The sequence below is a fragment of the Antedon mediterranea genome, chromosome 10, assembly GCF_964355755.1.
Source record: "Antedon mediterranea chromosome 10, ecAntMedi1.1, whole genome shotgun sequence".
NCBI lineage: Eukaryota > Metazoa > Echinodermata > Crinoidea > Comatulida > Antedonidae > Antedon > Antedon mediterranea.
In genome coordinates, this window is record NC_092679.1 from 19,428,648 (window position 1) to 19,454,941 (window position 26,294).

The following is a 26,294-nucleotide window of genomic DNA, read 5'->3' on the forward strand; positions in this document are numbered from 1 at the left end:
ACATCTGTAAAATATGCTGTTTACCTTTACTGACGCAGCTTTACCGGAAATAAACTAAATAGTAGGCTATTTTTATTTTCAGTTTCTACTAGTTTAGAAATTGGTAAACTAATATTCCTCCGATTTTGTTTGTAACCCTAAGGTGGTGTCTGAAAGTCTGTGATATAGTAGTTAAATGGTGCCAACATATCCGAAGTAAGTTATTCACAAGTAATAACACACACTCGTGTATAACGTGAACACGATTCTTAATCGGATCCTAACAATCAATGATATTGTTTATGGGACATGTTAAAATGCCTTTTTTTAATTATTAGCTACTGTAGTACGTAGGAATGATTATGTGAGTTTGTTGAATGTCACAACGTACAAAACTTGCAGACATGCACTCAGATATGGCCATTTACTATTGTGTTGTTTATTTCCTTTCTGATCCAATAGCTATTGACAGCTTGGAATTAATATCGCTGTTGACATTTCGTCAATTAATTGACCAAAGCATAGGAAAGCTTACATTTAAATTATTGGTTTCCGCTAACATTTTCCGGCTTGATCATCGATTAAAGCAGAGAGCACCAAAGCTACTGTACATTGACACTTTTTCCGACGGTTCCGTTTTGTTAAAAATATTCTAGAAAATTTAACGATGCCGTTTTTCGTTCCGTTAAACATGAATGTGGTTTATACCTTTAAAACTATCAAAGCGCGCGTAACGCACTATGTTGGTCGGTGAACACTAACTCAAATTTGAGCACACGACTGCAGCCATGTATATGGCCGTGTTTGGAAACGTTTGATGCTTTTTTAAAACAGTTATTCACAATGACCAAAATAAATTGAGTTGCAGGCCAATACTGCTACTGACAAGTAGATGTCAGTGAAAGTTCAAAACTGGTGGTCTTTTCATTATAAATTTATTTATGTAAAGGTCATTATTTATAACGCCATTATATCATTATATAAAAGACATTTATTCCATTTTAATACTCGTAAATAAGACATATCAAGAAAGTTGCCGAAGCCAATATCTTCCTTAATCGTATTCCGACTTTTATATTCCGAAAATTTAAAGTAACAGTAATGTTATTGAACAGTCATTCGCCACTGATAGCTAAGACGATTTATCAATTGTAAAGAAATTGGTTTGAAGGTAACCCTGCCGTAAAGTTTCTAAATTTGCACACATTTAATCATGTTAGGCAATAGTATCAAATAGACATTAATGATCTTATACGCTTCTAGCATTCGTTACTAATGTTAGAATGTGATAAAAACAGTTTAAAATCTTGATCCTATTGGAGAGTTTACGATTGTGTCCGACCTGATACTTTACAATTATATTGTCAACTTCAATAAAGGGACATCAAGTTTTGTATCTGTTCATAAATGTATAACGGTATAAAATGTTGATCCTGTTCTCTGAAGAGTTTAAACCTGTTCGACCTTACTGTCTCAACTCGATACGGCGTTATACTCTTCTCTTCATAACACTTAACTGTAAAAATAGATCTTAAACATCTATTTTGTACTCAACTTTTCCACACATTTAACTTTTAAACACGCAGTTTAGCGTGTTTAAAACCTAAATGCGTTTATAGATACATGTTGTGTTCCTCCAATCGTTTAGCAGTCAATAGGCCTATGTTTAGGTACGTGTTTAGCGTAGCGTGCATATGATTTTACTGTGACGGTAAAAAGCTCCACACATGAGCTCCACACATGGCAAATTGCGAGTCCAATGTTTTAACACTCCGCTACGCAAAAGGTATATTTAGTGATCCTTTGATATTCTAATTTTGAATAGAGATTTTGATTGAAATCATAAAGATTCCTGTTTTTAGAAATGTGTTTGGAATAAATTAAACTTCATTTACACATTGATGAGCCTAATATTATCAAAAACTATGCGTAAATAAGTTAAGTGACGTTTTTATATAAACATATCCGACAGTAATTATTTTTATTGCGAGGCTAACTATTCCTCGTGGGTATAAGGCAATATCAATATAGTTCTTTGACATTTTAATAAAACTGTATAGTGGACATTAATGATATTACATACTAATTTTAACGTCACAGTAATTTTAAAAGAAATTGTTAAATTAATGGTACGCCGTAGGATTGTTCTTCTGTATAAAATTAGTATAAAGTGAATAGAAACAAAATGTCAAAAGATCATAACAGGTTTACTTAAAACATGGTTGAAGCGGTACTGACTATGGAAAGCCATTAGCGCCAAAACTGAAACGAAAACGAATGGACAAAAGCATGTCTACATTGTTGAATGTTACCATACTGTTTCCAAATCTTATGAATAAAATTAGTTTAATGTAATTTTTTATTTGGATTTTCCACGTATTTATCCAGGGAAGAGTATTCCACTTCTCTTACTTGTTTCTTTACTTGTTCACTTGTTTCCCGTACACTTTCGTCTACGGGATCGAGGCGAAGCACTCAGTGCTTAAAAGCCCCTCTTAGCAATAAAATCATATTCAATATATGGTGAAAACTTCAGCGGGTGGTTGGACCATACGACGTTAAGTTTTGCTTTGAACAAGTTCACCGTAGCACATGAAACTACATCTCTTATTTATTCCACTGTTTTAAATTATTTTAACATGAAAGTGGCATTTTATTTTTGGTTATATAATTTTCATAAAGATCCTATTTGACTTCTCATTATCAATTTCTTCTGTAAACTAAGAAACTGTTGTTCCACTTTTCGTTTAATTTTTTTTTAGTTTTAACACAAAATTTTTTTTTTAATTTTGTAGATAGGTTATCTAATTTTCATTACGATCCTTGTGTCAAAGTTCAACTTATTTAATGTTATTGTATTCTTTATACAGACTTCCTGTTATCAATTTCGCCTAGAAATTAAGATACTTTATTATCTTCTTTGATAATGATGAATGTACTTAAATGGTGCAGAAATTAGTGCCAATCATTCTCATTAAAGTTGTTTAAATTGGTTAGTTACTTAATCCATTTCTTTGATCGTTTTCTTAATGAACGTAATGTAAATATTATATCAATTTAATCTACTGTTAAGTGAGATTCAATGTATCCATAATTAATTCAAATTTATTATCTGATCATTGTGATTGGTTGATAATGTTTGTATTTCTTAGCAACGGCGTCACAGTCATTCTTTACTGGTGCCATGCCAAAAAACGTAAGCTGAATTATTTAATAATTTGGCAATATTGGCTTACTATTATAGGGTAGGATATACTAGGCCAAAGTTGGAAAATATGGCGGATGAACTGACCTTTTTTGTCCCTACTGGCATATTTAACAGTTTCTCGAATTAAATATTGCAAGGTTCTATTTTTTTTTATCCCTGAACTAATTTTGTTCTATAACTAACTGCAGGTGTTCTATAAACATTTATAATATTAATTCTGATGTCTGATGAATACTTTATATCTGTTTTAGCTTAAATCAATAATCGACAGGTAATGGATGTATTGCATTTCTTTACATTAACAAAATATATATATACAGGCATTAAAGCATAAATGCATTGAAGAGAGGAATTAAATTGAAATGAATTGCTATCAAAATTACATTAAAAATTAAATCAAATTACTAATAAATGGAATGAAAAAATATCATTAATTATAATCAAAATTTTAAAATAAATATGCAATTATCAATTTTTCCATATGAAAGATTCCTACAAACGATTTTGTTTCCAAAGTTATTAACATCAATAACATCAGCATTCAGTAGGTGGATTGTGGCACAGGGGACGCTTAGCACCAATCGCCTAGAGCACTTTTGTTGGCAAGGTGGGCTCTAGAAATCTTTGTTATTCTTTAGTGATGAATGTTTAGAATAGACGGTTTACTGGCAAGTGTACCCCCAGAGTCATGGAATCTCACCCCGTGTAGGAATCTCACCTCATGTATGACCCACGAAGACTATATTCCTATGGCGGTATTAAGCTCTTCTACACCATCGAACTAGTTTGACAAACAAGTGCGATGTGCCCAAATATGGTAGTGATATGACATCATCATTCATATATGGGCACATCACTTTTTGTTGTCACATTCAGTTTGATAGTGTAGACAGAGCCTTACTAAGGGACGAATGCTTTTTAGTCGCGTGCAAACGCGCTTCTGTTGGTCGGTCGGTTGGTTGGTCGGTCGGTCGGTCGGTTGGTCGGTAAACACTAACTCAAATTTGAAAACGCGACTGCAGCCATGTAGACTGCAGCCATGTAGACTGCAGCCATGTATATGGCCTTGTTCCTTTGCTTAGAGAGTCAATGTTTAGAGTTGATAGAGATTCTTGACGTAGGCCTATATGTGGCAATTGTGAAGATTATCCGAAGATACTTTTTTTCGATCTTAATTTGCTTCCACTTATTACTAATATTCACTTATTATAATAAAATACAATTGTTGTGAAACGATGTCAAATGAGTACGTTGCTGTAGTAATAGAGCCCATTATAATGAATGTCGTTTATCTACATCAACTTGATAAAATCAGGAAATTGTATTACATAAGAGATTTGTACAAGTAGAATAAATTCATCAAGTGTAGTTATACATTCTCATGTATTTAGTATACATTTCTATATTACAAAAATAATACAGAAATTTAATAGTAATGATGTCATTATTGTTGATATCAATGGCACGATGTGTTAAAAATTGTTTTTTCATCTAGTTCACAAAAATTTGATAAGATAAGAATGTGTTTGGAAAATAATGATATAACAATAACGAATAATAATTAAACAACAAAACCTATAATACAAGATAACTTTATTGTAAAATTATAATTCTAGGTGCCTATACGTTTAGGTTTGTTTTCTTCAAAGCAACAAGAATGTACAAGATAAATAAAATAGAGATATAAAAGATAGTTTCATGTTAACAATGTATTATGCTGTATAAGTATATTGATTGATCTCTAAAATACAATATAAAAAGAATAAGTGTTCAGCTCACTATGTCGGTCGGTTGGTCGGTCGGTCGGTTGGTCGGTAAACACTAACTTGAGCACGCGACTGCAGCCATGTATATGGCCTTGTTTTTTTTTTTACAGATATATGAATATTATATAGAAATATGAAATCCCTATTCATTTTATTTATATATAGGCCTATACCGCGTTGCGTTTTGCGCATATTTGAAAAATCACTATGTGAAACAAAGCAACGTTTATAACAGAACTACTTCCAACATTATTGACACTAACTTAGTAATCTACTGTACTGCAATAACATAACTACTGTACTGCAGTAACAAAAATCATGCAATATACTTTTTACTCATAACGATAACAAAATGTCTTACCTCATAACTTAGACATCTTCCAATACATTTAGTTGTTTCGAGGACGGTAAGGGGACTACACCCCTCCCTCTCCACCACCGTTCTCATCTTGATGGGCCTGCAGTATTTGACCACCGGCTTAGACGCAAGGTCACTGACAATCTGTAAAAACTTTTCCATTCTTTGGGCATTACCTGGTTCCATAAAAACTAGAAACGTTGCCATAATTGCCCATGTGTGTATCATCTTTATCGTGAACATTGTTTTCGATGATGCGATAAAAAGTCCAGTCAGCTGTCCTGGTAGAAATCGTTTTAAACTTACAACTGTTGAACATGTCCTGCTCGTCACTATACTATGACGTAGGCTGACGTTTATGAATTCATATCTGAGTGCGCTCAGTTCAGTTTCCCAACAGTCAATGCCGTTATATAAAACACTATCAAAGCCGAGATTCCATTAGTCTTATCGTAACAATTTTAAATCCCATCTGTTATTTCTAGAATAAGAACCGATTTATAAAAAAGCCGGCTTTGACTAATTTCTCGATATTACTTGGTCAAGCTCATACGTAAATTCATCTGTCTAATTAAACACAATTGAAATGGGCAGAAATATAATTAACAAAATGTTATTTTACAACTAAGCAAACGCAGTAATATCAATCCTAATTATAGTTGTTATTGCATAGGCTTTTACTACTTTAAATGCTTAAAGTTGGTCGCTTATTGTTATCGTTTTACTAAATTTATTATTTTAGTTTCTGATCTCAAATCTTGAGGTATATTATTTTATACTCATAGAGTTTATTAAAGATAATTATAGTAGTAAAAATATTGATGGTAATAAATTTGTTATTAATTTGACATTGATTGGTTTGTGCCTGGGGATATATTCAGGGGTATATGATTATTGAATGCAGACAGGCAATATTCCGTCCCTTCCCTGTGTCTTGACTTGTTTGCCTGAGCAAACTTGTTTTTCCGCTAGGAAAATCTGTTCGTACGAATCAAATAATAATGAGTTCAGATTTGTTGCTCATTGTTCGAACCACAAAAAGTGGTACAAACTTCAGAAGCTCCCCTATTAAAGATATATTTTCCCCCTGAAAAAAATCATTTTTTAAATTGTTTTTTTATGCCATTGTATTGTCACAATAATAGTTGTTCACTTTGACCAAATGGGTTTTTGGTTGAATTTAACTATTTTGTCATTTTATAAGTGAAAACATTAATTTTTTCCGGGGTTTTTTTTTCTACGGAAGTGATTAACTTTATCAAAGTCTTGATTTTATTAATCTTAATTTTTCATGGTTTTGGGAAACAATACATCTTTAAGAGAACATCTTCATAAAATGAAGTTAATTAACATTGTCCTTATAAACCGTTACTAACCCATGGTGAAACCCTTTCCAAGTTTACTGCCTAACTCTCATTTTGAATTATTTTTTTCATTCAGAAGAAACACAACGCGAGATAAAAAAATGTAGTAAAATAAATGTTCGCCGTTGTAAATCGCAATAAAAATTCTGGATAAAAAGATAAAACCTACAGTACTGAAAGCTTTTGAAAAAAAACATGCCTACATGAATTTGTATGCAGTGTCGGTTGAGGCTTTTCTTATAATAACACTCTTTGTGAGTGTTCGAGTTTGTGGCGAGAGAGTAGGCCCATAAAGATAAATCAATATACGCATGCGCATAAGCTAAGGTTGTCGATTCGCATGAATACATTCGACTAGTGGAAATACAGCTTTTTACAATAAGTATAACTCAACTGCTGGTGTGCTGTCAAAGTCTATAGAAACACGAAACGTGGGGCTGGCCATTAACAGTATTTAAAATTAGGTTTAGAAAAAATAACCACTAGAATTTTTTTTAATGAATTAGTATTAAAAAAACTATACATAGATAGGTTTTAGTAAGCTTCAACAAGTGACGATTAGTTAATTAATCAGCGCAACGTGCATGTAATGTATTAGTATGCCAATACATTGTTTCGTGTAATATCTAAATGGCGCCAAAGAAACAAGTTTAACGCAATGGTCTGATAATTTGACGGTATACAGTTATTATGAGAACGCTTACATTGTTGCGCAGCGTGGACGGCACGAACCCATGGTCAGCTCCAGAGCTACATGCCTGGTAATTATACTGAGACCATCAGTTTCATGTTAAATTTAAGCTGAAATAATCAACGAGTACACTCTACAAAGTAAAGTAATATAGTTAGAATGTTACGGCCAACATGGAAGTTAGAAGTACTGTATAGGTATATAACAACAACAAGGCGCCATATACATGGCTGCAGTGGCGTGCTCAAATTTAAGTTAGTGTTTACCGACCGACCGACCGACATAATGAGCTGTAGAGTCGCGTTTGCACGCGACTAAAAATAATCGCAGTTAAGAATGTGTTTCTGGTAGGCCTATTCAGAAAACAACACAAAATTGTTTACGATATCTCTGTGCTAAAATGCAATTACACCGTCAATATTAAGCGAGAAACTGAATGCGTTAAAACTAATAATTATTAGTAATTAGTGTTACCCCACGCTGGAATTTTGTTTTTATAGACTAGGTTCTCTCTCATAACGTTGATGAATAATTCCTAAAAGTCTCGCTTCGGTGCGACAGAGACTAATTATCTTCGAACAGTCATCTGTAACCTGCTTTAAGGTGAAAAGTCCATAACAATGATTATCTAGCTATAGTACTGTTTTTAACTGAAGAACGTCACTCTGATTTTTTGTTGTTTATAATTAGAAACTTCCGCTCATTACAAAAGGATTAAAAATTGTAATGTTTTGTTCTTTGACACTCGTTATACTGGATTCCTAGAACAATGTTAAACTATGTTTGATAAATGATACTTGTTGTAACAAAGTGGTACGTTAAGTGACGTAGTGTGTAGGTTCTAACCCAGGGAAGAATAATTTCACTTTTCCCTGCTATACCAAACAAAGTTAGTAAAAAGATTCTATGAACTTCCGCGTAAGGTGATATGGCAGGTTGAGGAGGACAGGTATTATGATCACGAAATGCATTTATGATTTTGCTCTTCCATCATCCGATATACATGGTAGATGGATGAAGTTATTGTATTAACCACGTGACTATGTGGCGTCGGTTTATTTATATATGTTTTTTTTATATTTAAAATAATGTAGACACTTGTAATTTGTTCTTGAGCTATGGAGAATTTTGTACTCTGTATTCTTTTTTTCCGAAATAAAAGATGAAATGAAATAAATATTTTGTCACATATGGCGTAACAGACTTGGAGCAATAAGCTTATGTGATGTATTGAAAGGTTGTTGATGATAACTTAGAATCACGACGGAAAGATTATTATTTCCCCGATTGAGTTTCGTAGCAACGATTAAGCTTTCCGTAGCAACGATTGGACCCGGAATCAATGCGTTATTACGTTTACATTGAATATTACGTCATAAGGAATTGAAATGTTTATTTATTCAAAGCTATGATTAAATACCATTGCAAATAATAGCGCAAATATTGAAAAGTTGAAGATGGGCCCGTATATGAATATTGAAGATTTCACTTTCATTTGTTTTGTAATACTCTTTATGAAAGAAAAAGTATCGATACGGGTAAAACGGTTGATAACATAATATTACTCCGTTCAGTGTTCTCGTGTACAAGCTTACCTTATACCTTTCCTCATCGGGCCGAGTTTCCCATAAGACTACTACAAGGCTCTCCGGTCAATTCTGTTCTTAGCTTCATTCCATGATCTCCAGAAATATATATTTATGTATTTTTGCGTAATAAAAAGTGTAAACATTTTTAAAATTCAATTTGGCAGATTGTTTTCTTCACTCAAACTAATATCTCATTTCATAATCATTTCATAAGACATTTTATATTATGATGTAGGCCAAATAGCAATAGTGAAACATCTTAGCAACTACAGCTAAGTGAATAATAATCAATAGTGTAATGTTCTAATTAAAACATGTCATTTCGTATTTGGCATTACTTGTGTAAAAATATAGAGTGTGATGACGTCACGTGCGTAGGTGCATTCACCATATACTCTCATTATTAAATTTGGATAACAATAAAAAAATATTTAAATGTGTTACAAAACACTCATACTTGACGTATATGATCTTGTATCGATTTAGAATTTAATCTAATAGCGGAACTTTTTCCGGTATGATGCCGTCTATGTGAAGAGCTATGTTGACATCTATAATTGAATTGTTTTCTTGGATGTTGTTTTTAATGCAATCTAACAACAGGACACTGAGCTCACATTGGCAGAATAGAAACTCGCAACAGTCCTTTGATCTGATATCTGGCTGCGACAAATACCAACAGTACTGTACTATATTTTCCGCGGCGCGGTGTCTGAACATGGAACAAATCGTGTCGCAACCACAGATACACCCTTTGATCTCCGAAGCTCAGCATCCTGTTGCATCAGCATCAAGTTAGGCCTAAAACCGAGGTCGAGGCTCGGTTTTTGACATTTTTTACTCCCGTTTTTCCACGTTGCATGTTTTTTATTATGTGTTACAACTTTTTTTTTTAAATTATTTCTTCTGGAACCGAATTCATTGATTGATTTATGTTTCTCCTGTAGAGTACTGAACTCATGCCACACAACAAGTCTTCGTTACAAAATATTATGGCAGTGAGCCCTCTATCGATATAGCTTAGTATTTTGTGTGAACTCACGATTGCATGAGTTTTTGCAGATATTTTGAAGTCTTTAATAAATTAGTGGCCTAATGTTTACAAAATAAATCCATTTTTTAAAATAATAAATTAAAAGTAATAGTAACCATACATGTTTGTATGGGATGTCTACACGGCCTTAAAAAAAATATCTCATTTCGTATAGAGGCCTTTATCAAACGTAGGCTACGTGTGTAGCCTAAACGCAGCGCCGAAAAAACATACCGTAGTGCAAAGCCCGGAGTTTTCTCCGGCCACCGAACTAGATGTAGGCTATCGTTTCACTGTGATTTAAGTTTCAACGGTTATCTCATCATGACTAACCACACTAACAAATGTATTGATGTTTTCAAATATTCAATACATGTTCGTTATGCTTGATGAGAAATCCTAGTCGTGAAATAGTTCCATCCCTCTTTTAAACACTTTTTAAACGTTTTCTCCCTTAGACTTCAGATGTCTGGCAATTGATTACTTAAACAAATGTTTTGAATAACTAGGGCATGTTTGTTAGTAACCAGTTTATCTTGCCTACTGTTGCAATGATGATTTGCCAGAGGAGGTTTTGGTAGTATAGACTTAATGTGATTGTTCTATTTTAATGTTCTTAGAAATAGTTGTTTGACAAATGCCGCTTTCATTCGTCAATGTATTTTTGTACACAATACTGACTATAAACTGTATTTAAGTAAATTAATGTTTTGATGTAATGGGAAAAGTATGTAAATGGACCGTAGGCCCTACACTCCCAACATACAGACTTCCATGAAATGGAGTTGACTGCAACTGAGACTGTAAGCTAATTCTGTTCGAAAGGACTCAAAACATATACCGATGCTTTGGTGGTTATCCTAGTGACACGCGAGACCCATCCATTTGTATTGCTTCCTCGCATTACACTCGATGAATACACGCGAGTATCCTATGTGGTATTATGTAGATTTGATGTGAACGTGTGGTTTATGTAATACATTAATCTTGTTCTGTCGCATGGAAAGTTCCCAGAGATTATACTCGGCTTGTATCTAAGACAGATGAGTGTCAAATAAGTTCGTGACGTAACAGACGATAGGTGGCGCCTTCTGAAAGTCTCCTTTTCCAACGTTTGTAGATGAATCTTTTCAGTAGATTATCATTGAACGAATTTAAATTCTAGTTTCATTTCCATCAGACATAATACAAGTGATTATTTGGAATCTATCAAGTACATTAAAGTCAATTATTACCTCTTTCCAGACTTTTTAACATGAGCTTGATGATAGGTGGCGCCCTACAAATCATCAGTTTAAAAACGTTTTTCACAGTAGTTTTGTCACTTTCTTGTAGACTAAACTGATTGGACCGTTTTTTAATAGGCGTGGATAAGACATTTAATGTTTACTACTATGTTCAGGAAATATAAATGTTATGTTCTGCTGTTTTGCAATACTCTGTAAAATCATCACTTTCTTGAAAATCAATGTTATTGTATAGAAAGGGCGAGCACTACTAAATTTGGATGCAAAATTGCCTCGAAAAATGAAACGAATACGTAATACAAACCTATAGATAGAACGTGTTTGTCGTTAATAATCGGTCACTTTATGTCTTGCTTACTAAGTAAACGTCCGTCTCATAATATAAATTGCTCAAACCGAATACAGTTGATATTCCGTCAGTTTTGTTATGTAGACATAGTCAGTCATTATCGCTTATCTGGTCAGTGATGTGACACTATCTTGTTATTTGACTGTTAGTCAATTGGTCGCCCGATGATCGGTTGGTCAGTCATTCGATTAATGATTGGTCCTAGCTTTTCATTTATCAATTTCTTTTAATTAATCATGGATCAATTGTTAGTTAGACAGTTTTTTCATATTATATCTTCTTTGTACTAATTGTTATTGTGCTTTGCATGTTCTTTATATTGTTGACAGTTTTCAAAACAAATCTCTATTATCGTAATTCATGGACAAATAAATATAATATGACATTTTGAGAAGATTTTAATTGTGCTGTTATAGAAACTGCAAAATAATTCCACAACCAACTTCCTCCTTCTTCTTCGATCGTCAACTGGCTGCTAGCACCAAATAATCTAAGCCCGTCACGAATACTTTTAAAACTAGCAGTCATAAGCCAGGGACGTCATACTCACACTTACCAATTTAAAAAGAAAAGATTTTAAAGTATTTGAAAAACATTTGAGGATTAAATTTTGAATAATAAAAATCATTTCTTTTTCTACGAGAATCGTTTCAAGAAAAGATTTGCAGAAACATCAATTTATAGCTTACAGATGTCATAGTTTTCTCCACTTGTTTCAGGCCTGCTGTCCATCGGGTATTGAAGTTGACGCATGCGTAAAACAGCTGTAGGCCTGTTTGTATGTATAACGTTTGTGCTTTAAATTTGTTTGGTTGGTATATTAGGTTGGTATATTAAGAGGCGTTTTCGTTAAGCGTGTCATACAAAGTAACTCCACCCAACGCAAAAGTGCCTAATCTCCTCTAACGGGTGATTATTAGCATACTCTTGCAAGTTATTTTCTATGACGTCAGCTCGATAGTAAAGAGGCACTTAAAGCACGGATGACATTTACGCATGCGCATATTAGTATAATATTACTGCTCATTATTTCAAAAATGCTTGTCACAAATTGATATATTGATATAATGTATTAATCCTATTACTTTTCGTTGCATCTCGAAGAAGACCTCTACGTAAGTAGAGCGATTTCTCTATTTAGAGGTCAATGTGGCATAGATTTGTTTATTGCGCGCCCATTCTCACCCGCCATCCGTTCCTATTTTAGATCTACAGATAATCATTAATAATATGAGCAATGGTAATTGCATTGTTACTGTTTAGGTATGGCGGTTTGACTTTCATAATCTTTGTCAAATAGATCAGTGCAAAACATGACAAGACACTTTAAATTTGTTCATTCCAATCGGTTTATCTAAATGAGGTTAGATTTGATTATTATATTATTATGCGCTTTTTAGTACGTTTTTCCACAACGCAGAAACAAAATAAAGTTTACTACAGGTCTTTCTCAGTCAAAATGTTTGTTTATAATGAAGGAATGCTGAGATTTGTTTCATTATGTATCGGGCGAAACTCATCGATATTGCCTATGGTTTTGGAAATGTGTAAGGGAGTGAAAAGAATCGCAGCCTCGGATCTGACTACTCCTATATTTTTCATTAATGGCTATAGATACATACCATTACTTTGGCTAGCATTGATATATTGGTGGCGTTACAGAACTGTATTAAATCTCGAGTTACCTGTATCTTAAATAGGACAGAAATATTTAATAGCACGCCCTCTGTTGGTCTCTGTCATTTGCTACGTATTTCGGTCAATTTATGAGCGCTTAATTTCTATTTTTGTATTGAAAGTTAGCAACTTATAATACTGAATACTGAATACTGAAATGCTTTATTTGTCCATCATCATCATAAAATAACAACAGAAAATCTTCTTGAAGATTGACAATTATTAGTACAAAAATAAATAGATATGCAAAGTATGTACACACACATAATTGCACAACAAAAAAATGAAAATAAAAATAAGTTATGAAACACGGTGTAAAAATGACTAGGTATTAAAATTGAATAGGATTCAGGAGATTAAAATAGTTTAAAACAGCTTTAAAAGGATTAAAAGCAGCTTTAAAAGGATTCAAACCATTAGAAGTACATTATGATGAATTAAACTGTACATGTATTGAGTTAATGAGCAAAATGGTGTCCTTAAATGCATTTTGAGTCGCTGTCTGCACTAGTAAATCATTTACAGTTTACACGATACATTGTATATGTCTCTACTTATTATTTATTATTTTTTAGCCTACGGTTGTTCTAATAAACAGTATTTTACACAGAGTAAATTACTATACATTTCGGTAATCACAACACTTGTAAAAGTGTTTATGTTTTCATTAGGACTAAAGTATTAATAGGCACGTTCGTAGAAAATGACGTCTCAATTTTAAAGATTAGTTAGTAATGAAAGTTCTACTACTATCGAATTACTTATATAGTTCTCATTAGGACGCATGCGCAAGGATGTATAGCCCGTGAAAGCAATCAAACAATCACACGCGATAGTTGGGATAATACTGTAGGCCCATAATGTAGTTCCCCTGAAAAATAATTTTTAAATTTTTGTTGTTGAATATGCCATTTTAATGTTACATAATAGTTATCCACTTTGACCAAAAATTGGATGTAAACACAATTTATTATACCTGAAGAAACTGTAATTTAAAGCAAAAAAATTTTCAAATTGGCTGCCAGCCAATGGATTTTTGGTCGAATATAACTATTTATTATATTATTTTATAAATGAAAACATTATTTGTTTTTGTTTTTTTTCTATGGAAGTGATTAAGCTTATTAAATTACAAAATCCCCTAATCAAAGTCTGATTTAATTAACCTTCATTTTTCATTAAAGGACAATACATCTTTAAGGAAGGTACGCGCAATTCATTCTTGAAACCATGTATGGCGTTAGAGAATTATGCGTTCGTTTGAGGTGCAAAGTTATGGATTGGTGTGTACTGCATGACGATTGGTGTGTACTGCATGATAAATGTGAACTGAAGGCAGAGGAGGCGTTCCATACAAAGTGACTCACTTTTTGCCTTTTCCCTTGCTTGCTCATTCACTGATGTAGTTATACAGTAAATCAACAGCTTAATAAATAACAACATCTTGTAAATCATATCGTATTAAGCGCGCTTAGCAAAAAAAAAATCATTTTTTGTTTTCTTTAAGTCATGCCTTTTTTTAGTCCATTCCATAAGATAAAAAGAACTGGTTTAATAATTAAAGCATCGGTGTTTCACTTAAGCACTTCTTAAATATCTTGACTTAAGTAAAATCAGGCTCCTAAAACCTTCCACATCCTTTCCCCTGGTCACATTTTGTCTACGTATTGCTTTAAATATTGATAAATACTAATCCTGAACTGTATTGTATTACTTTATCAATCAGTGAAAAGCAATCTTCATCTAAAAAAAACACATGTTTCCAGACCCATGGGATGCTCGAGTATAAAATAAACTTTTTTTCTGATTAAAATTGCATAAATATTTTATTTTTAGAGCATATGAAGCCATAAATCTCCTCCCACACTGAGTTCAGATAATCGGGCTGTTGTATATTGAGCCACTAGGACGCAACTAAGGACGTAAGCGAAACGAATTGACCAATCACAAGTGGCAGTTTGAATAATCCATCGCTTTTGATTGGTCAATTCACCTGCGTTGCGGCTTACTTCCTTGCGGATAGCCAAGCTTTGGATGGAACGCAAGAACGTATTCCATGTAACGCGATAATTTAACCAATAACAAGCGATAGTTTGAATTATCCATCACTTGTGATCAAATCGCTTGGTTTGCGCGAACGTACACATCTTTGTGTTGCGTTCTAGTGGGAAACAAGATTAAAGTCGTTTATTTAGGAAAATGTAGAGTCATAAAAGAAAATAGAATATTGATAATTATATAACACCTATATAAATTCCTGTCATTTGATTGGACGAATGTGGGTCACATGGCGTGCAATAGTACGCACTATTCAACGATCGTTAAATAGTACTTTTTGAAACATTTTTGTTTGTTATTTAGATGTTATATAAAACAAATAATGAATGTTTTGTATTCGTGTAATGGTACAAATAATGGCACTTGGTGAATGATGAAAGGTTATATCAACTCGGCTTTGCCTCGTTGATCCTTTCATCATTCACCTCGTGCCATTATTTGTACCATTGCACTCATAAACATTCATTATTTGTATACTATACTATTATAAAACATATTCTATATTAAGGGACCCAACAGAATTTCTATTCAATAGTGGTGTTCCTTAAGCTTGGTTCCCACAAGGACGTAAACGCAATGCAGGCGTGTTAACCAAAGACAAGCGACAGTTCGAATAATCCATCGCTTGTGATTGGTCAACTCACTTACGTTGCGCCAACATCCTTGCGTTGCGTCCTAGTGGGAACCAATCTTTACTGGACGTTTGCCGTTTCCACTCGTTCGTTTCGCATGAAATGGTCTCTTTAAATGTCTCCTACATAATGGAGTATCCCAATGGAGATTACTGTATTTTATTAGACAGGGTTTATTAAACCACCAGTCGTCTAGTGGATGCGTTCACAGTGAAGGTAGTTTAAAGAGTTGTTCATCTTTCTAGGCCACACTGTAAGAGTATAATGATTCAATGAACCTTTTTAGTTCAAATAACAACTAGAACATCTCTATAACTCTTCCTACCATCGATCGATTCATACATCGATGACGAGTATCAGTTACATTGCATTTTGAATTTTATTATAAAGCCCCAAACAATTGCATTGAGAATAAATAACACGTACAATAAACAAATTCGCTGAGACCTATATTAAACCGATTAACCGGTTGTTTCTTACCATCACTGATTTATCATCGTCAATATCAAATTCGTATAGATATTCACGTAAAGTTTTGAGTATCAATTAATTGAATATCTAGGAAATGAATTTATGGTCGTTACCTGGTGGATAAAATTCAGATACATCTAACATATGAAACGAAATTCTGAGATTGTTTTACTTATGCTCACGTTTTGTACGCTATATATATATTATTATATACGAAACAAAATTCTGTGATTGTTTTATTTAGGCCTATGCACACGCTATATATTAATTATTATACTCCCTGCATCCGAATCGAAATATTTGGCTGTGTAAGAAACGCACTTTCAGAAAACATAATATCAATAATTATCTGATTATTCTGAGATAATGGTTATTAATAATAGTCAACACATGTGGATACTAAAACTAATTAGTTATAATTTTGTTTCACGGGTAACGCAGCATTGGTCACATCACACGTATCTACTTAAAACACGGAAAATAAAAATTAATTTTATAAAAACATTCAAACCAGACAGGTGGTAATTTATGTTCCAGACTGCATTTCGATTTCATATTTTGTAAAAAGATACATGTTTTGGCACACATGGCGTTCCATACGTATAATACGTCAGCCCATTGGAATACTGTACAGCACAAACTAAACTACAGACTTGGGGCAAGTCGATAAAGCAACATAGATGGCCTACAAACCAAGTTGTCATTAGATAAGATCTAACCGACTATTGCAAGTCAGTTAAATACAAGTCTAGGTGCATTATATGAAATACATGTTATCTCTGTCAGTGTCAGTAGCTTCTATTTGCAGACAAGGTATGACGTTAACATGTGTATCAATTTATTTCTACGATACCCAATGCACGACAACTAATGACATCTGACGAATCGGATGAATCAAGCGTGTGGAACGGATTTAAGCTGATCCGAATCGTATCAGAGTTACATCCGATAATGTTAACTCCGATAATAACTCCGATATGTTTTATCCGGTGTTTTCACTGTGGATGACATGTTCCCTTTTATTCTTTATAAACAGGACCATATGTAAAACAGGTGATAAATCTATACCTGATATGTTTTTAACCTGTATAAATATGTTTTAAATAAAAAATAAATAATAATAATAATAATAATATTAATAGAAACACAGCGATTATAATGAAAACGTTTAGTGTGGTCAGGTAATTAATTGTGCAGTTTTTTTTGTTGTCATTATTGAAGTAATGGTCATGCCTGTGGCCATTCATGAATATTACACGGTATCAGTGAATCCGTTTTGTACTAACAAACCCGTGTTGTAGCAACGAACATGTTACTCGTGATTATCTGCCAAAACAAGCCATTACTAAAGGCAATGAAAACACAATTATGACTCAAAGAGTAATGGATGAACCTGCTTCAGATATTAGAATATTAAAACTTAATTGTCACACTTCCAAGTAGCAAATTAATATATTTCTGTATTTGAGTGATTGAATATGTATTACTCCCATACAAATATGTTATGGAACATTTACGCCGGCGTTACACTACCGTGATAAATCAATAACGAGTTTTTTTAGTTGTATTCAACGTTATTGTTATTTTTTGTCATGTCATTTTACTAGAGCATTATGATCTGTTACTCTCAAATCTTAAAGAGGTATTTATATTCGAATCATTGTATTTGGCCTACATATTGTTCATTTAATGCTTACACGCCTTGAGGTGGTTGTAATATATTTAATCGCATTTAAACCGTAATAATTCAAGTCGTGTCGTAGGCGGGGTCGAACACACTTTTTACAGCTCACTATGTTGGTCGGTCGTTCGGTAAACACTAACTTAAACACGCGAATGCAGCCATGTGTATGGCCTTGTTTGTACATGGAAATGATGGGAGCCATTTTTAGCGACAAAATTCTTGCAATTTCCAAGTCTCATCCTCACAACAACCATGGGCGTGGTCTATACAGCCTCTTGGATACGTCACTATCACTATAAAGTTTGGTTCCCACTAGGACGCAAAGGGCAAGGACTTAATAAACGCAACGTAATGTAATTTGACCACCAATCATGAAGCGATTGATGATGGTCAAATAACTGGCGTTGCGCTTACGCGCGCCCACGCGTTGCGTCTATAAAATAAAAACAAAGCGTTAGGCCATAGGTTTTTATTTATCGTAATACTAATATATGTTGTTATAACTTAAATCGAATAACATCGAATTTAAATTCTTGTAAATGGACTTTAAAAAATCCATATCCTTCATTCGTGTTATTTTACATTAAGTGGTATCGAGTTAGAAAAACGTTTATAATGTGTTAATGTTTAGTAACAAAACCCACTAAGACGCTCAAAGCTTTTGATAATCAAAAACATTTATTTCATTTCAAGAACACAACTTTCAAAAATGAATAGAATAATTAAGAGTTTGTTGTTAGATAGTTGGAGGTTTGTTATTGTTGAATATCCATGCCGCAAATTGGCGACGGTACGTTTGTACAAGCGTTGTTTAGCAGTTCTTCAGGTATACGTGTCTACAATTAGCTTTAAATTTCAAGTTTGCAGAAATCAAAGTAAATCCACGTTATCTAGAATAAATAGATGGATTTTGTTCATGGTCTATTTTCCCGGCTATAGATAGTTGCCTGTGAGTTATGTGCACGCAGAGGTTGTCTTGGAAGCTGCAATAGTAACTGATCTGTCCATGGTGTCTGCTATTCGCCCGGCAACCGATTATACGTAGTTGTCTGGGCGGTATGCGTACGCCGATTCTGAAGAACTTGGCGCTTTACATACGCATGTGACTGCGTTTATATACGTGTACGTTGGGTCTACGCCATTTGCACAATTGCTCAGTGTTTTTGTAGCCGTCGTGTATGTATCATAGTAACACATAGGATGGAAGGCGGCCGTGTACGGAGGTTCCAACTCCGGAATCTGAAAGAAAAAAATAGTATTTTAATTTACGTCACAAATATATGAATGTAAAGTTGGCGCAATTAAATTTTTGAATAAACCAGAACTGAATTAATATGTGCGCGCAACCTCACAAGTTTCCTGTATATTAGGCCTAACGTGACCAGGTTTAAGATTAAAGGGATCAATGCAGTACCCATTTCCCCACCGTCCTTATCAACCTAATAATGGTGTATTTTTTGGAATTTTGACTTAATTTTAGTAAAAAGATAAATATTTTGGCACATATGGCGTTTCATACGTTATACTATTTGAGCTTGAATTTTCAGACATTTCGAAACGTCGACTGGTGGAATAACATAAAAAGACAATAACTACAGACTTAGGGCAAGTCTACTGTTGATGGTACATGGTTGGGAATGGTGAGCTGGTAACCAATTTGATAGTGCAGATATTATAGGGCCTATAGTAGATGATGAATGTGGTACGGATAAATTGACACGTGTCATTTGTATATAAACTATGGTTGAAACGTACTGTTACGCCTACATGGAAAGTAGTTCCTTAATAGATGCTTAATTCACAATGGAGTAATAAAACGGAATTAAATGAAAAAAAAATGTCTTTGTAAACGTCATTATGAAAACAAACTCGGCTTTTAGGAGAAGATCGAAATTAACCACATCCGGAAATCAAATGGAAAATACGCGTTAGTTTAATTTCTTATGAAAAAAGAAGTAATTCAGGAAACCAAATTACCGATTGTATACTATCGATGATTTATTAAAGTACATCATTAATTTAATATTCACAAACAAATTTGATTAAATATAATAATTTTATTGTCTTATTCAAATTTTTCTTTTGAAGTATAAAAAGAAAATAAAGCTTTGTCTACACTATCAAACTTTATGCGACAAAAAAATGCGATGTGCTCATACAGGACTATGGTATGATGATGTCATATCACTACCATATTTAGGTATATCACTACCATATTATTGAAATTGAAAAACAATACAAATCGTTGTCTACACTATAAAACATTATGTGACAAAAATGTGATGTGCCCACATATATAGACATGATGATGTCTCGTTTCCATTTGGGTATATAGTAGGCCTACTTTTTTTTGTCCAACTAGCTTGTGATAGTGAAGACAGAGCTTAAGGTTGTAATAAAAAGAAACTGCAAATGCTGTTTACTGTCACTAGACATAATACCGTACTAAAATCGGATGGGGATTGACGGTATATTAATATAGCATATACATATTTGGAACCGACGGATACGATTTCGGTAATAAATAACTGTTTATGTAGAGCATCTTGTCTATATGTGGGATTGCCACTTTTAAGAAGGATAGTGAATGAATTTGCTTATGGTTATCCTCGGCAATTTGCCTAAAATATATAAAAACAAAAACAAAAACAACTCAACATTCACCCGTTTCATACTCGTTCCCATTTTTTTACAATTGCAATTTTTTTAACAGTCTAAAACACTTTCCTAGAGTTGACAATGCTTTTAAGTTGATGATGAATCTTAGTATTTTTCTGGGTTATATTTCTGACCTTTCCGGAGTTTCTTTCAATTAAATATTTGTCAATACTAATGTTCTGTGCCAGTATTCGTTACACTACAGATGTGTATTTCAGAGAGGCCCGTAAAGAGCTGTTTGTACAATAACCATCATGTTTAATAATGATTTACTGACTTCTAGTATTGTTGTATTGATGTTTATGAGACTAGTTGGGTTAGTTTGTAATAAGCAGTAACCTATTTCACACATTTCTTGTGAAGCAGTAGGCCTAAAGATAAAATAAAGGGTTGTGCACACCATTATGCCTAAAATAGTAAGCTGGTAAATTTGCGAAATTTTATTTTATTTGTTTTTCGTGGGTGTCCCAAAACATCGGAAGCTGACAATTAGTGGTGCACTTACATATAGGCACAATACGTATCACATATATACAAAGTGCAATACAAACAAAAGTGTCCCCCCGGTTAGGGGTGTCCCAAAGGAGGGAAACCCGCAATAGTACGCATTAAGCCGATTTTCCACTAGGCGAATTTGTTCGCGCGAATCGAAGGCGTCAGCTAATACGCATGCGTAGAGTATGATTTGGAAGATGTAAACATGAATACACATGCGTACAAGCTGGCGCTTTCGATTCGCGCGAACAAATTCGCCTAGTGGAAAATCGGCTTTAGGCGGATTTTCAAACATACAGTGTGTGCTTCCTACAATGACAGTGACAAAAAAATGTATGTACCCATATATGGACATGATGATGTCATATCCCTACCATATTTAAGCATATCACTACCATATTTGGACACATCACACTTTTTTTGTCAAACTAGTTTGATAGGTAAAAGAAGCCAAATTGCGATGGGCAGGTCACATAGCAAGAAGAGAAGACAACAGAAAAGATTGACAGAATGGCAGACGAGAATCGGTAAAAGAAGAGAAGGTAGACAAACACGCAGATGGAGGGGCGACATCATATCTTATACAGGTACAACTTGTAGGACAGCACAGAACAGAAAGAAATGTGGGAAAGGCTTGAGGAGGGCTACATACGACAGGGGCAGTGATGTTGCTAAACCCAGAGCTTATGGGGTCCCTAAGCAGTGCCCAGAGGAACAGGCAATAGAATATGCCGAAAAAAAAGCTAAGAAGCTCGAGTCCTCCAGCGTTGAAGGGCCACTTTGGGTCCAGGCTAAACCAGGGGGCCTCATGCCTCTGCGTTACGCCACTGGCACAGTGGATGATAGAGCCGAGGTAAGTGACGGCTTCTACTGTATCATGACTCGACGTTTCGATTTGACATTTTTACTGTGCTTTATTTTTGTCATAGATCTTTTTATATAACTCGTTCATGGTTTTAAATTACCTTTCTAAGAGAACTATAAAAAGCACTAGTTTGTTTATTGAATAAACTATGCACCACTGTATTAGAAACAAAACTCAATTCTCGTTCTATATACATAGTATTAATAGATAGTGACTATTTTTTATGATAACAGATTTACTCTATTTTGATTTGTGCAATTGCGAAGTTTTCGCTTTGTTTGTATCATTGTTATTGATAATTAAATAGAAACTATTAAAAAAAATGTGTTACTAGTAAAATGGATGAATAATTCGAATCGAGATTTTATTGTCACTGTCCAGTGGTCGTAACACGTTGCCATATAAGTGTGACGTTCACGACAAATGAGACCTTTTTCATAAAACGCTAATTAAATAAGATAAACAAAATAACAATAATTCTAGACGTTTGTGGTTGTAGCAATATATACAAGAAAAACAATTATCAATCAAATTTGTTAGAGATGTCAATATTATGTATTCTACTTCGGAGAACTGTTTTTACGTTCATAGCACGTTTTTTGTTTTAGCTCACACTTCACACGTAAATCACGCATTAAATCGCGTAAAGCTTGGTTCCCACTAGGACGCTTCGCAAGGACTAGTGGGAACCAATCGTAATTGTGTTTGCCCAGGATGTTTATATTATCATATGTTTGAGAGGATTACACTGGATCAATGTAAATTAAAGACACACTGTTTTATTGATCACGTGTACACTTAATGATCCATCATTTTGTGTCTTGACGTTTACTGTCATTTCCGCCAATACTTTAAGTCCCATTATTAACACCATTACGAGACTCGCAAACCCACACCTATAATAAGCTCAGGGTGTTATTAACTGATTCCTCAACTCCAGCACTGACGTTGATTTACATTTAAATGTTGCTTGAGTCATTTAATTACAGTCCCAGCTACTTATGGTATTTCTGCGATAATTGGTATACGTGTGTTGCAAACATATCGTTTCAGGCGACCGTATATCAATCAATATCAATGCAAATTATGTTTGTATTCTATCATGCTGTCTCAATGATTCAAATTAACTGTCATTGAAAATAATAAATATTGGAATTTGATTTTAATTTACGTGTGTTATTGGTATTAAGCTTGGTTCCCACTAGAACGTAACGCAAGGACGTAAACGCAACGCAAGCGTTTTAACCAATGACAAGCGAAGTTATAGACAGTTAAGCTTGGTTCCCACTAGAACGTAATGCAAGGACGTAAACGCAATGCAAGCGTTTTAACCAATGACAAGCGAAGTTATAGACAGTTAGCAATCACAAGCGAATAAGCCATCGCTTGTGATTGGTCAATTCACTTGCGTTGCGTTACGTCCTTCTTACGTCCGTCGCTAGTGGGAACCACGCTTTAAATATAGTCGTATAGAAAATAACACTGTTTCAGGTGATTGCACACAAGCCATTACCGTCAATACTATTTTATATTCAATTAAATTTAAAAATCGAATGTACAATATACAGTATTGTTCGATAAATCTTTTACGCGTGGCGTGCGAGTGAATTTCGAGGGCTAAAATTATGTGCTTTTCCCCTCACATACTATATATCATAGCAAAGACTTGTCAAACGGACGTAAGATAACTATTACTGAATAGTCAGTTATTTTATTTTAGTTTAAAACATGTATCTTAAAGGTAATTAAGAAGAATAACATTTCTTTTATTTTATAAGATGAAATTCTTTTAATAGTAAAACTACTTCTCAATAATCTGAAAGCATGTTATTAAACAATAAAGCCGTAGATGACATTCACTATAACGTGAGATTTTTTTTTAAGTAACCAAAAAGCTAAACAAAAAACATAAAAGTAAAAATATGGCGCCAGAGGCAAAATATAAAGCTCCCGTTACAAATATTTCTTCCATAATCTTTGATGAAAATCATAAAAATTAGGATCATGAAAGAAAGACGAAAATCGACGAGAGAAATTTCGACCGACTTTTATTTAATTTATTTCGTAATAAAAAAATACATAACAAAATAAAAAACTAAACAAAACAATGTTCAAAATCCAAAAGACTGGTTAAACAAAAAGCGAAGTGAATCACTGTCAAGTGGCTCACCAAAATGGAAAATGAAAAAAGAATAACATTCTTAAAAATGTATTGTCCCCCTGAAAAAATAATTCTTTAAAAAAAAAAATCATTTTTTTTAACAGGCCATTCTAATGTCACCTAATAGTTATTCACTTTGACCAAAAATTGGATCGAAAAAAACCAATTTTTTTAACTTTAACTTTATTCAACCTACAAATAACCTATTATTATTAACTACAAAGTCCTATTAATTAATCTTCATTTTTCATGTTTTTGTGGAACAATACATCTTTAATATGAAACTGAGCAAGCTAATTTAGGCCTACTGTATCTTAAACCCCTTTTTTATTTTTAAATTTAAACAGAAAAGCTATGCAATTCAATTAATTTCATGGATATTAACTTTTACGTTAATTATTGTATTTTGCTGGGTTATTTGACATGTTGTAAAATAGATCGACCAATAAGATTACAATTTATACAAGATAGATACATTATTTCAGGTAAAGTAGATCTAAATGCTACATATACGTATTTACATGTACATTGATAGCGGATTAGCAATTTGGGTATTATATCCATGACACGCCAGCATGAACTCAGGTTTACCCCTTCCACAATGCTAAATCCTAAAACATATTAAATAATATTAAAAAGACACCTACGTTTACATAACCATTCAGTTCCACTTTAATCAAATTGAATAAGATTAAGATTCTTACCTCATTTGAGTTACAACGACCCCAGCATCCATGCACGTATATAACCTGGTCCTGGCACCCTGGCTTTGATGCTATATGTTTCATTTTTGTGTGTTTGAAACAGTCTGTCGTCGTGCTAGGATCTACAGAGTTCACTGTAGATATTAATACAAAAGGCAGCACGGCCAAAAAAGCATACAATCTTCGATGATCCATTCGCATAGTACTTCAGGCCTAAATGGAACAAAAAACACATTAAAGAATTCCCAGTTATACGCAACACTAAGTCTGTCGTGTGTCTAAGTACTGAAATTGCTGTTTCAATAAATCGCTCTCTTTGGTTCTGTATACGGCAGGTCATCCACGCATTAAGTGTAGATGTTATTATCACGCCAAACACGTTCAATATTCCCAGGCTATTTGAGATTACAAACTGTATATCACAAATTCTGTCAGATTCTGACCATATTTTCTGATAGTACAGAAACAAAATAAAGAATCTTAAAATACGATAGAGGTTAGGTTAGCAGTTTATTCATGCAGCAATGGCGTACCATATTGTACCTGAACAATTAAACCGTGTATATACTAATTTGAGTTTTTTTATAGACTGTTAAGTTCATTCAGACGTTATCCAATGATTGTTCCTGTTTCTTTTTTACATGTTACGTTACGTGGTGACTTTCTATTGGCTAAAAGTATTTTTCTGACTTTCATGTTTTGTGCAACATATAAAATAAATGTATGTCATGCAATAATGTATTATACATGCGGTATCTCAACTAAAACGAGAATGTTTAGATTATGTTGTCATAACTGCGCTGGCATGTATCAGGTTCAAGGCGCTAACAAACGAACGTTATACGCGTGTGTTCAAAAACTGATGTAATATTGTGTAATTATGTGTGTCTTGTGGTACTACTAACGAATCGCTTAAATCTTCATCATCTTAATTATTATGACAGTTAAAATGAAAATAAAATTAGTAGTTTGTAATGACAAACATTCACTTGACCTCTGACTTATTGTGACATTAAGTTTGTATGTCAATATCAGTACTTGATTTGTCTTTAGATGATTTATTAACTATACGTACATACTTACGGGCTTAATAATGGCCCTATGTATCAGATATATCCATAGGCAAGTAAATGTAAAGACAACAGTGTCAACAGAGTGGATAAAGAATGATGCCATGGTAAAAGTTGAAGAGTGATTAAAAGAAATGTAGACGTTGCTGGTTAGAGTCTACGCCTGCATACTATCCTCTGGAACAACCCTTTAAGCTTGGTTCCCCTTTATGACGTAACGAAAGGACGTACATGT

General features: G+C 33.7%; 2 protein-coding genes across 5 annotated transcripts in view; one reads left to right on the top strand and one right to left on the bottom strand.

The window, feature by feature from the left end:
• LOC140061158 (uncharacterized) overlaps window positions 1-26,294 on the top strand; it is a 77,531-nt gene that overhangs the window by 38,226 nt on the left and 13,011 nt on the right. For 3 of the 4 annotated variants that reach the window (XR_011847412.1, XR_011847411.1, XM_072107632.1), the window contains exon 3: window positions 21,692-22,112. The exons of the other annotated variant lie outside the window; for it this stretch is intronic. Coding sequence is in view for 1 of the 3 variants with exons in the window: in XM_072107632.1 (XP_071963733.1) it covers window positions 21,720-22,112 (393 nt within the window). In the remaining 2 variants the exon portion in view is untranslated. The remainder of the gene's footprint in view (window positions 1-21,691; window positions 22,113-26,294) is intronic. 4 annotated transcript variants of the gene reach the window in all.
• LOC140061160 (glycoprotein hormone beta-5-like) lies at window positions 18,780-25,492 on the bottom strand. Its single transcript, XM_072107634.1, has 2 exons — window positions 24,990-25,492; window positions 18,780-19,345 (listed from the first exon to the last, which is right to left on the bottom strand). The coding sequence occupies exons 1-2, from the start codon at window positions 25,188-25,190 to the stop codon at window positions 19,142-19,144; spliced, it is 405 nt and encodes a 134-aa protein (XP_071963735.1). The 5' UTR covers window positions 25,191-25,492; the 3' UTR covers window positions 18,780-19,141.